General features: G+C 40.8%; 1 protein-coding gene across 1 annotated transcript in view; it reads left to right on the forward strand.

The window, feature by feature from the left end:
* PLEKHA7 (pleckstrin homology domain containing, family A member 7) overlaps positions 1–13,548 on the forward strand; it is a 299,249-nt gene that overhangs the window by 197,833 nt on the left and 87,868 nt on the right. The window contains exon 4 of the mRNA XM_006892043.1: positions 6,323–6,406. Coding sequence (XP_006892105.1) covers positions 6,323–6,406 — 84 coding nt within the window. The remainder of the gene's footprint in view (positions 1–6,322; positions 6,407–13,548) is intronic.

The raw sequence follows: 13,548 nt of genomic DNA on the forward strand, positions 1-13,548 counted from the left end.
AATGAGATTGGCACAGGATAGAGCACAGTTTAGGGCTGTTGTACATAGGGTCACTATGAGTCGCAAATGACTCGATGGCACATAACAACAAACAACAACCCATGTCTTTTATCCCACTGTCCCCCCAAGATCCAGTGGACCCTGTCCCTATTTTGTCTTCCCTCCAAGCACCACCGTCCCAGTGTTCGTCTCTTCATCCCTCTTTTCTGTCCCTCCTTCTCTCATCCTTTGTTTTCATGCAGTAGTTTATTTACCTTGCGTTTCATTCATGTACATTGTATTCTACGCTCCCACACACAATATTGAAATGACAACAAATGTTTTGTTACAAATATATTTAACATATAGGGATGTAAGAAGAAAAAGAACAAGACAAATATTATAAAGAGAGAAAGGAATGAAAGAATGTGGATATGCTGTATTGATTCTTGATTGCTCCCTCTTAACTCTGCTGTCCAAGTTAGAACTGAAGAAGTGGCAACATTCTGTGTTCTTGGAATTGTGTTTTAATCCCCAGTTGTGGGATCTCAATAGAGGCATCATTAGGTTACCCAGAATTCTTGGTTTTCTTAAGATATTGGGATTTAGAACAAAGATATTAAGTGCCTTAACAAGCCTGGAGGCAGAGCTGAATGTAGCTTTAGGCCTGCAGGGCAACTTGATTGTAGCTTTTAGAAAATTCTGGGATCACCTTGAGGAGCCAGGAGGTCCAGAGCACATCTGTCACTGAGCATACTAATGAGAAGAGTCTTTTTGGAAGCACTTGGAAGCTTTTAAGCCAGATACTTTCCATACTTTTAAAAGTGGAATCTACTCTTCTTTATTCATGGGCCGGAGGAGACTAGTGCTGATGGAGCGAGCAGGTTTGTCACATTCTTACTTCCTTGTGGTCGGAATCCCAGATAGATCAAGGTACTCTAACCTCCAGTGTTGCACATTATTGATAAAATTCTAGGACTTCATACCATGCCAGAAATATTGCCATGCTAAGTAATCAGATCCTTTCTATTTAATTAGTCAGAGATTGTTCACATTATAGTGAAAAATCTACATGAATAGAAAATTAATCTTGCAAGAAAGTTGTAAGAAAAAACTGTATTACTCATTTGCGTTTTGACTAGCTCTGTCTGATTGTAGGTGGACTTTTCTTAGGTTGTGTCCATCTCAGTTGCACTTCCTCCTGGCTTTCACTTAGTTCTTGCTTCTATGTCTCTTGTGCTTCCGTAAGACTTCCTTAGAGCCTACCTGGAGTCCTTCCTGGGCTAGGACTTGTGAGGACGTGCTTACTTTCGTCTTGCTTCCCTGCAGCCTGCCTTCATGGGATTACTCTTCTCTGCCTCCGTCTTTCTGTGTCCCCAGGTGAGGTTGGTCGCCCTCCTTTTTTAGGGACTGCTCTCCGGGGAGGAAGACCAGGGTCTGAAGAGAAAGGCTTAGTTGTGTTTTCACTTACTTACCAAATTGCTTTCTCAGTAGCCTAAAGAAACGCAGGAGGAATTAAGGTCACTGCTCCCTGGAAACCACCACCAGGTTTCCAGCCAGGCCATCGCTGCACCACCAGGAAGTGGGGTGGCAATTCAGGTTTAAGAACAGGTATTGCAGGGGATGTGTTTGTGCCTGCTAAATATTTCTTGACACAGGCTCATAAGACATAAGAAGAGTATTCTTTTTTTATTTTCTCCAAATAATATTGTGCTTTTATAAGTTTTATATATTAGGTTCCTGTTTGACAATTTCAGTTTTTTAATGACTTTAGCTATGTTGTAATGATGTTTCAACATTCTCTGTCTTCAGTTTGCTCCCTTTCTAAATCTCTAGTTTCCCTACCTCTTAATCTTCTTATATTTTCTTTAGAGTAATTGTGGGAATGGTGAGGACAAGCCTAGAGTAGGAAAGAGATCAAAAGGCAGGTGGTGTGCAGTTAATGCAGGAGTAGAATGTGTATGGGCAGAAATTTCACTCTTTCTGGGCCTCATTTTTCTTACCTTAGCCTATCGTGATGAGATAAGCTGCCCTCTCAGATACCTGGAGAGACTGGGTGAAGTCGCCCAAGGACCTTACTCTGGTTTCTTTGCTGATTCAGAAGCTCTTTGCCATTGTTGCATGTTGTTGTTTGTTTTTGTCTGCCATTGAGTCAGAGCTGACTGGTGGCTGACCCTCCATCGGGTTTTCAGAGGATGTAAATCAGACCGGAGGAGATTGCTCCTCTTTCTCCCGAGGGGTGGCTGGTGGATCTCAACCACATGCCATTAAGTTAGCCACACACCACCAGAACTCCTACACAGCTATGTGTGTGGTCAGAAATGACTGGATTTCATGTCAAGGCCTCTATGATCAGGAGAAAATATTACTCTAGCCCATCTCTTTTCTCAAAATCAATCTTTGGTTGTTTAAAACAGTTTTGCACTAGCTCTTTCACTCTCATTGCGTTGGAGTTGGGACAACTCAGAGATGACCCTCCGGTGGGTTTTCAGAGGCTCTAAAGCACACTGGAGGAGACTGGCCGTCTTTCTCCTGTGGAGCAGCTGACTGTCTGAATTGCAAGGCAGGCACCATCTTTGGGTTAGCAGCACAGCTTCCTTCCTACAGACTGTGCCATCTGAGCGCAGATGTTAGTATCTCATTTGCAATTGTTGGTATCTCAGATGCAATAGGATTTCATAGCCCAGAACCTCAGCCTCCTTACCTCTGTGCAACATGGAGATAACATTATCTCCACCTTTCTGCTTGAAGAGAGAGCAAGGAGGGTAAGCTAAGATGATGAATGTGAGCACACTTAAAGCTTCTGGTGCAGGAAATGGTGATGATTTGTGGCCGACAACTCCTTGACAAACAAGATAGCAACTCCGTATCAGGGAAAAAAGGGTTGCCTCTAATCAAATGACAACAATTTTTAAAAAACCCAACAATGTTTTGTGGACTGTAAAGCACTTTTAAAAGATATCTTCTTTCTAATTTTAAGAGGTAAAATTTATCTTAGGACCTGCACCTTCCATCTCAGAATTAATTTACTCAAGACTCTGGACTGATTTAAGGGGCTGTAGCCTGAGGATGGGGGTTGAGGGGAAGGAGTTATCACTCAGATTGTGCAGTATATGTTAAATGAAGTACCTGTTGGATGCTGCTCCAGGAACATAGAAGGGCCACTCTGTGTCCTCATCTACCAGACATCCACCAGGCAAGACTAGAGCAGTTTGGAGACAGAGTGTTATATAGGCACTGTCATTCAGAACTTTAGCCTCGGACCAAGAGTGAAGGAAATAGTAGGAGGAAGACCCTGTTTTCTGATGCCTGTCTTCAGAATTTTCTAATTGTGTTCAGGATGTCACCAGCCCCACCAGACTCCTCAGGAAAGGGAACAGTAGTTGGTTATGATGCAAAAAACACAGAATTTAGACATTGAAGACCAGATTCATGCCCTGGTCTTCCCACTTATTGACAAAGTTATCTTGACCAAGTCAGTTAACCTTTGTGAGCTCAGTTTCATCATTCCTAAAATGTAGGTTGATGATGTTAATAGTTGAGAATAGTTGAACTAGTTGAAAAGGACAAATACTGCATGATGCCACTGTTGTAAAATAAGACTGACCTCGGGTTTGGGGGGAGACTGAGAAAGATGGGTTCAGTAATGCATACTACATTGAAACAGATGAAGGAGAAAACTGTTTAAGAGGGATATGTTATTAGGTATTTTTGTCATGACAGGAGTCCAGAGCAAAGGCTGTATAGTGGAGTGGACCTGGGGGGAGGGATTGTAAAATAATGAAAGAATTTTTCTTTTACTTTTCCAAGAGGGGAGTGTACTAGGGGGGAGGGTTTGGAAGGGGAGAAAAGTGGAACAATGAATGACTGGAAATCCAAAGTCTGTGTAAATTTCCATTGAAATTAATAAAAAAAAAAAAAATAGTTGAAAAGAGAAGAAAATGTTTTGTAGACTACAAAGCACTTTAAAAATAATAGTGTATAATAGTACTGCCGTTGCTTTATTTTTGTGCTCATTATGAATATAGATTCCCCTCCCTGCCAGGTGGGCATGAAGTAGATTCAGAGAGAAGGTTTAGCTCACAGTTTATGTTTTCAAGTTCCCTAGTGAATAAAGATGACTTTCTTGAAGAATCTGGGTGTAAATAAAGCCTCACTCTTGAAAATGGTGCTAGGATTTCTGGAACAGGTGTTAAGGGGCCTTTGTCTAGATGTTCATGACTTAACTGCTTTTTTTGGAAACCCAAGCTGCTGCTTGCCAGATGAGGTCATGGGATTCCAAGGGCTTGCCTGGGATCAGGAGCTGGTATTTCAGGGTCTGCCTGTGGTTTTGAGGTGAGGGGCTAACAGAGGAGGTGCACAGTTAGATAGTTCAGAGAACAGCCTAGACATAAGGCCCTGTCTGCTTCTCCTTTGGCTTTTTGGGCTTCAAGGTATTTGAACCTTTTTTGTTGTTGTTAGGGGCTAGTAAGTTCAACAGAATGAAACACTGCTCTAGCTGGAACCCTTCTCACAGTCACTGAGTGTTTGAGCTCATTGCTGCAGCCATTGTGTCAATCCATCTGGTTGAGAATCTTTCTCTTCCACTCACCCTCTTCTTTACCAAATGTGATGCCATTTTCCAGGACTGACTTCTTAGTGTCCAGCTTATCCCTGTGTAAACCTTTCTAGAAGCAGCTGTGTGGCACAAATGACGAAGTTCTCAACTACTTGCCAGGTTTGAATCCATCCAGAGACGTCTCAGAAAATAGCCTAGTGATCTGATACTGAAAGGTCACATGCCCAGCTTCCATGACTGGAAACCATACAGAATAGTTGTACGTTATTACATACAGAGGGTTGCTGTGTAGAACTGATTCTATGGCAACTATCAACAGTAAAATCGTGAGGATTAGGATATTTTTTGTTCACTGTTGTGTTCCTAGATCTACACGTATCCTATAAATACATTTTTTTGAATGACTATGAAAAAAAATTTTACATATGTTTGAAACAACTCTTCTTCCTCTATTTTAAATGACATAGGAGATGTCTATGTTAGTAGATAGTGGAAGGCACATTTTTAAGCAATAGAATAGGAAAGCTTAGGAGATATCCAGGTATATTTCCAGTTGGTAAGGTCACTTGTACTAGTGGGAAGAAGTTGCACTGCTGTGCCAAAGATACACAGTACAAACCCACCAGCTGCTCCATGGGAGAAAGATGGACAGCCTCCTCCTGTCTGATTTACTGCTTCCAAAAACCTAGTGGAGAGTCAGCTATGAGTTGGTTCTGAATCAACAATGTTGTTGTTATGTACCGTTGAGTCAGAACAGATCTATAGCTGACCCTCCAGAGGGTTTTCAGAAACAGTTAATCGCGTGGGAAGAGATTGCCCATCCTTCTCCCACAGAGCAGCTGGTGGCCTCGAACTGCATGCCTTCAGGTTTGCAGCATAGCTTCTTGCCACTAGGCCATCAAAAAACAACAATTTTACACATTTCTAAAACTTGTGTAAATTTCTAAAATGACCGTGAATTAGTTTTATGACTATGGAATGTATTTCTAATAACATCTATTATTCTAAAAAGAAAGAGGTTAAGTTAGTTTTATTCTTGATGGATGCAAACCAGCAGTTTCTATCATCAGCTGCCCAGGTGCCAGTACAATGAAGAGCCAGTTCCTTCTCTTTTTCAAAGAACCAAGCAGCCTTTGTCAATACACAAAACACCTACACACTTTGGTTGTGTCTGTCAGCTTGGGGCAGAAAGCAATCCCTCCTAACTTCAAAAGGGTGATAGAAACTCTACAGGGTGGAAATTGTGCAGGTCATATTGCAGAGACATGCCCATACATTTATATCCCATCACTGAAGTGAAGATATTTTGTTGTAGGGAGAAGACGTTTAAGAAGATAGAATTTTCTGGGTGGGTGGCTAATTCTTAAAATTCCTTCTTTGGTTCTTGGTTGCTGGAAGCTGTTGAAAGTACTGCCTGCTTTCCTTCATTCTTGTTTTAGCTTGTGTCGTCTTAAAGTAATTTCATGTTCAGCATCTCAATTTGTTGAAGTGAAAAAAATCTCTCTAAGATGACATGTTCTCTTGTAGCCAGGATTTCCCTAGAATTAAAATTTTTGTTTCTTAAATGGACTTGGCACCTAAGGTAGAATATCTTGGTTTTCAAGTGTAGCCAAATTCTGTGTGATCAACTAAAATTATCTCAGAAAGATATCCTGTTCTCTCACCCAGGGGGAGTCTTTCATAGCCCAGGGTTTTGAAATATTACTGACCTGTTGTTGTGTTTATAATCCCCTCCACTCATGGATCCTCCCATTCATGATCTTTTCCTCTCCCTTTTCTCTTTAGCCATAACCAGCAGACTACAGTGTTTAGACATCCTGTGACTGGGCAGTTTTCTCCAGAAAATAGTGAATTCATTCTTCAAGAAGAGTAAGTACTTTTGACTATTCTCTCTATGCAGGAAGAGTTTAAGAGCTTAAAGGCATTTGTTTAAAACAAAGCTTGTTCAAAACCATCTTTAAGACAGAGGGACTTGGAGTGGGCTGGTTGATTAAAGGTGAAGTGGGAGAAGAGTATTTTTTTCCAAATTCCAGACTTCTTTCAATGGGAGTATGTGGAAGAAGAAAGATGATGTGAGAATGTGCTTGCTTGGTGTTGTCAGAACCTCTCGGGAACTCTTAGACACAAATGAACCTTCTCCTCAAGCATCCTCTCCCATAATAGTTACTCTCTACACGGACCTCTCATCTGGATGAAAATTTCTGAAGGAAAGCCTCGGACCAAGCTGAACCAGCTTCTTAAGGTGACCTCAAATAGCAATGGAAAGCCAGGGTTTAGAAAGAACTAAGTTTAAGGAAAGGAATCCTGGCGGCATAGTGATTAAGCATTGAACTGTGAGCTGAAAGATCAGTGGTTTGAACTCCCCACCTGCTCCACAGGAGGAAGATGGAGCTGTTTGCTTCTGTAAAGACATGCAGCCTTAGAAACCGTGTGGACCAGTTCTTCTCTGTCCTGTCGGGTCACTAGGAGTTGGAGTTAACTTGATGGCAGTAGGTTTAGTTTTAAGGTTTTGCTCTGGTTTAGGGTTTGTTGTTTTGGTTCCTTCCCTCCCCCTGCGTTGAGGATAGCCAGTGCTACCCGCTATTTCTGAAGATTTTGCTTGATGTCTCTAACACGGGACTATTCCTGCTTTTCAGATCCTTTCAATGGGGCGTTTGGATGCCATTTGTGCTGCCAACCCCAAGGCTTGTGGTTCAAATCCACCACCTGCCCCATGGGAGACAGATGGGCTGTCTCCTCCCATTCACTTTACAGTCTAAAAACCCAGTGCAGGGTCAGCAATGAGTCAGTTCTGACTTGATGACACGTATCACCATCAGCAGCCTAGGTACACTGAGAGCCAGGTTCTGCCTCCCAGGATTTGTCTGTCTAAAGATGCATGCATAACCCAAGCACGCTATATTAATCTCCCCCAAAAGAGACAGATAAATCTGTACGAGGGGCTCTGCTTCCTCCCCTTAGCAGAGACGTTTCTGTTTGAAAAGTTAGTAAAAGGGTATGGGTTTTATATATTTATTCCTTCAAGTGATTTTATCCTGCCAGTTACCTAATGCAATTTAATCTTAAAATGAGTTCTGAGCCAACATCAGTTCATGATGACCGCCATGAAATGCTGCCTTATCCTGCATCACCCCGTGATCAGTTAGATTGGACCAAGGTGATCAATGGAGTTTTTTATTGGTTGATTTTGGGGGTAGATCATCAAGCCTTTCTTCCTGGTCCATATTAGTCTAAACCTGCTCAGCGTCATAGCAACACACAGGCTTCCATTGATAGATGTTTGGTGGTGGTGCCTGAGGTACGAGGGCCAGGAATCAACCCTGGTCTTTCAGTGAGAGAGTCGAATTCTACCACTGAGTAACCAGTACAGCCTAAATAAATGACAGACATTGCTGGGTTATGAATGAGATCCATTTCTTTATTATTATTATTAAATCCATTTCTTAGTGTACCTTTAAGCTGAATTTGTAGGTAAGTAAGAACAGATACATAGGGTTCTTATCTAGCCTTTTTAGTGTAAGGAAATTTTTTTTTAATTATTTTATGTGCTTGTACCGTCAAATCAGATCTGACTGGTACAGGAGGATATTGCGCCTCCTTCTCCAGGCAGAGCTGTGTTCCTCTGGGATTGCAGTGTAAGGAAAAATTGAAGCCTTTTCTATGTCTAAAAAGCTGCATATGTAGCTAGTCAGTGAAGGTGATTGTAGTGAAGAATTTGTTGTTAGTAGGGAGTTTATACAATTATTTAAGATTGTGGGTAAATGTAACTAACATTAAAGCAACATTTAAGTAAACATTAAAGTAACATATAAACAATCATGTGTTGTCCGTGACCGGGGTTGGGGTTTATCGGTATTACATGTTTAAATAATTTCTCTCCCCCAGTGATTAGACCTTTAAACTTTTTCTTGCTGAAAATTTCAAACATATAAAAAAGTTATAGATGTATAGCAATGAATCTAGTATATTAATCACCCTCCTTCAAAAGGTTTCAAAACATAGCAAATCATATTGCATCTATATTCTTCCCCATATCCCTTGGATATTGCTGAGGAAAATTCTAAACATATAACTTAATTTCTTCAATATTTTCAGTTTACCTTCATTATCTTAAGAAGGCTAAAAGTTCTTTAAGAATTAGAAATCTGTAATTATTCTAAGACGGACATTCACTGCATGTTTACTCTATGTTGAGTAACTTGCCAAGGATTTTACATGTAGATCTCATTAATAGAATAATCCTGAGAGATATATCATTATCACCATTTCCAAGATGAAAACCTTGAGACGTAAAAAAGTAGTCAGAGGCACAAAGTAGCATGGCTTCAAGTAGAAGACCTAGGATGTCACTCTAGGCTAGCCAGGCTCAAATTTGGGTCACTTGTTAGATGCTGTGGAGTAAACTGTGATCCTTTGAACAATGTAACTGAATCTTGCCCTATCCTGTACCGTCCTCGTCGACTCTGACATCCTTGAGCCCATTGCTGCAGTCATGGTTTGGGCCCAACCTAGTCAGAAGCTGCTTGGTAGTATTTTTATACTGATGACCCATAGGATTGGAGGAAGATTCATCAACAATCTGCATTATGCAGATGATACAACCTTGCTTGCCAAAACTGAGGAAGACCTCAGGCATTTGCTATAGGTCAAGAACTATATGGAGCCTTCTATATAGATTGAAGCTCAACATTGGGCGGGGGGGGGGGGGGAGATTCTCAGCACTGGACCAATTGCCAGGGCTATGATAGATGGAGAAGAGATTGAGGTGGTTGACAGTTTTAGCTTGCTTGGTTTCCACAGTCAACACTCTTGATACCAGCAGCCAGGAAATCAAGAGATGAATTGCATTTTGGGAAACTTGACTGTCAGGGGCCTCTCTAGAGTACTGAAGAACAACGATGTCAGACTGGCGACTAAGGTGCCATACTTCCCTCAGCTGGATTGACCTACCCAAACATTCATGCAGATATTTGTATTTATTTATCTAGTTCTTCTAGCCAAACTCTTCAGTGAAGTCCTCCCTTTCCTTCATAGCCAGTCAGTTATCAAGCCATGCCAGTTTTACCTCTCAAAAAATCATATAGCCCAGCCTCCTGGATAATCTTTTCCGCATATATGTTGAAAAGGTATGGAGATAGGATACATCCCTGGCATTCAACCTTCCCAATTTTGAACCATGCAGTGTCTTCTTCCTCTGTTCTGATGACTGTCTCTTGGTTCAAGTATAGGTTTCACATAAGCACAATCAAATGTTCTGGATTCCTCTTCTCAGAATCAGCCACAGTTTGTTGTGATCCACACAGTCAAATGCCTTTGCATAGTCAATGAAACACCAATAGACATTCCTCTAGTACTCTCTGCTTTCAGCTAAGATCCATCTAACATTAGCTATAATATCCCTAGTACCTCGGTCTCTTCTAAACCCAACCTGCACATCTGGCAGTTCTCTGTTAACGTGTTGCTCCAGTTGTTTTTGGATAATTTTCAGCAGAATCTTGCTTGCATATTAATGTTATTGTTTGATAATTTCCGCACTCTGATGGGTCAGCTTTCTTTGGAATGGGAACAAATATAGATCACTTCCAGTCAGTTGGCCAGGTGAGTAGAGAAGATAATTAAACAAGACCACAAATGTGGTAAGTGTTCATGACAGAGGAAACAGAATTCAGTGGGAGCTGATGAAAGAGAGCTCTAACTTGATTTAGAGACCATCAGAAGACCTTAATTTCTGGAAATGATACTGTTTAAATTGAGACCTGTCTGTCCACCAAACTGAGCAGTCTAGCCAAAACCTAGAGAAAAAAAGGATTGAAAAGAGGATGGGAGGAAGGTAGGAAAATTCTGTATCAGGGGAGAATCCTGATATCAGAAACACATTTGCTTTAGAGTGCAAAGTGAAGAATAATGAGTGGATTCTGGGGATTCTTGGGATGGCTTGGTGACTGACTGACTATGAAGGAGAGGGAGGACTTCCTTGAAGAATTTGGCTGGAAGAACTAGATAAATACATACAAATGTGTGCATGACTGTTTGGGTAGGTCATTTCAGCTGAGGGAATTATGGCTAGCTTAAATTACATCAGAGGGCAAGAAGACCAACTTGTAGTGAAAGCCTGTGAAGGGAGTGTGGCCAGAAGGTTGGGGAGGGATATTGTTACCAATTATCTGAATTACTTCCTCCTGAAATACAATAATATTTACCTCCTGGGAACACTGGAAAGTGAGGCACGACTTTTTTCCTCACAGAAACATTCTTTTTAAAAGTGTTGGGATGAATGAAATTCCTGTTATGTTCCCTTAGCAGAGTCTCATTTTTGTTGTGTTGTTTGTTATATGGTGAGAAGAAAAGGCTGTGATGACCAGTCATATATTCTTAGAGATTAGCTCTCAGACTAAAGGCCTTAGTTGTAAAAAAGAGAACTGGCCCTTTTCCTTTCCTTCTCTAAAGAGCCCAAACACTGGGAATTACAACACACCGAATCTTCTTGCCTGCCAGTCCCTTGGAGCTAATCCTCTTGCAGCAGCCATTCTCCAAGTGTGGTCTCTGAACCAGAATCACTTGGAAACTTGTTAGAAATTTAAATTCTAAGGCCTATTGAATTAGAGGCTCTGGAGGTAGGGTTTAGCAAGGTATACTTTAATAAGCTCTCCAGGTGATTCTGATAAAGTTTGAGAACCACTGATTTAGGCAGTTTTCTTTTCCCCGCCTTCATAAACAGAGCTTCTAATCATTCGGTTTTGATCCCCTGCTGAGAATTTGTAATTCCACTCCACATATACTGAAACAGAAGCTAGAAGATTCATCTGGGAATCTGTTAGGATTACCTGGAATCCATAGGAATCTATATGGAAAGCAACTTCTCAGTAGAGGTTGAACTAGAACGAACCACTTTGAAGCCCTGCTTCTAAATTACTCTCACCTTCCTCTGCTCATCTATCTATCATTCTCTGGACTGTAGTGACAGTCTTACATTTGTTGTTGTTGGGTGCTGTCAAGTCGAGTATGACTTATAGAGGTCCTGTGAACAACAGATCTGAATCTTGTCCTATCCATCCCCACAGTCTCAAGACCACTGCTGCAGTCACTGTGTCAGTCTATCTGGTTGAGGATCTTCCTCTCTTTCGCTGACCCTCTATTTTTCCAAGCATTGTGGCCTTCTCCAAGGAATAGCCTCTCTTGGCAGCATGTCCAAAGTATGTGAGACAATACTTTATTACCTTTGCCTCCAAGGGCAATCTTAAGTAGGTTTTAGTAAAATAACATAGAGTCCATCTTTTCTCTATGGAATTATTGTAAGAGACAGTCTGTGGTGTCTTCTGTTGAGCCATTACTGATGTGAACAGACAATATGTATCCTTCACCTGTTTTGAGGTGGAGTGCACTTGAGCTACCTGGAGTAACAGGTGAATGTGCCCATCAAAAGGTATTCTTCATTTTACAGATTAGGGTTGTTTAAAAGAGAGATAATGTAAAATCTATGGTTTGATGAGTTCAGAGGATTGAATGTTTTAGTTTCTGTGATAATAAGAATAATAATACATAATCAGGATAGTCTAGCATCTATAGGAACAAATAAAAACAAGATCTCAGTGGTTTAAAACAGCAAAGATTTCCTCACATTCACTCCCTGCCAGTTGTCACAGATTGCTTGAGGGATTCTGCTCTGTCATCTTTACTGAGGAAAGTTCTTTCTCTGTGATTCCATAGTTACTAAAAGCAAGAAAAGTGGATCACAGTAGATTTTACACTGGCTCTTCCTCACATACTTCATTGCTTAAGCATGTCACAGGGCTGACCACGCCTGATTTCAAGGTGACAAGGAAGTATATTTCTACCTGGGAAGAGAACCAGCATATTTATTAAATTAATAACTGTGCTCATTCATAACAAGGGAAGCAAGTCCTTTGGAATCTGTTACTGACAGTCTTCTTTAATGCATGAATAACATTACATTTTACCATTTTTATATGTTACAACTTTTTTGCCAGAACATCAGAGGGATGGGCGTTGGTCAGTGAGTTTTGTAGGTGTGTTTGCAAGGACTTTGGGGGTACACCAACATCTCCAATCCAACATGTATATGGAAACCTCTTTCCTTTTCTATTGTTTTGGCTTTTTAATACCTTTTTAATTGAAATTTTAATGAAAGTTTATAAAGAACTTGGAATTCCATTCATTCATTGTTACGCATTTTCCTCCCTGCCCACCCCCACCCCCGGTTCGCTTTTCTCTTTGAAAAAAAATCTTTTATTGTTGTACAATTTCCCACCCCCACCCCAATCCTCTTTACTATGCAGCTCTTATTCTGGACTGTTATCATGCAAATAATACTTAATCATATATTCCTTTTAAGAGTTCTTTCCCTCTTCTGTTTCAATGCAGTATAGATTATTTATCTTCTCTTTTCTTAGTTTCTCCCCAACCCCAGTGTATGTCAGTCCTGTGTTATAACAGTGGCATTATGCAGTATTTGTCCTTCTGTGACTGAGATATTTCACTTAGCATAATGTCCTCCAGGGTCACTAATTTTGTATATTTCATGAGTTCCTTATTTTTCAGTGCTGCATAGTATTCCACTGTGTGATTATACCACAGCTTCTCTATCCATTCATTTGTTGATGGGCACTTGGGCTGTTTCTATTTCTTTGTTATTGTGAATAAGGCAGCAATAAACATGGATATGCATATATCTGCTTGGGTGCCAGTTCTGGTTTCTTTGGGGTATATTTCCAGTAGTGGGATTTCTGGGTCAAATGGTATTTCTATTTCCAGCTTTTTGAGAAAGTTCTATACTGCCTTCCATAGTGGTTGCACCATTCTATACTTTCATCAACAGTGAATAAGGGTCCCAGTTTCTCCACAACCTCGCCAGTAGTTGTTGTTTGCTGCTCTGTTGAATTTTGCCGTTCTTACTGGGGTGAGGTGAACATTATGCTTGGTAAAGTGGAGAGAGAGTGAAGCCAATCAGTGAGGTGGACTGACAATAATTGCAGAAATGAACACAGACAGGT

This window comes from Elephantulus edwardii, unplaced genomic scaffold (genome assembly GCF_000299155.1).
Source record: "Elephantulus edwardii isolate Elephantulus edwardi_28Jun2011 unplaced genomic scaffold, EleEdw1.0 scaffold00109, whole genome shotgun sequence".
In the NCBI taxonomy this organism is placed as follows: domain Eukaryota; kingdom Metazoa; phylum Chordata; class Mammalia; order Macroscelidea; family Macroscelididae; genus Elephantulus; species Elephantulus edwardii.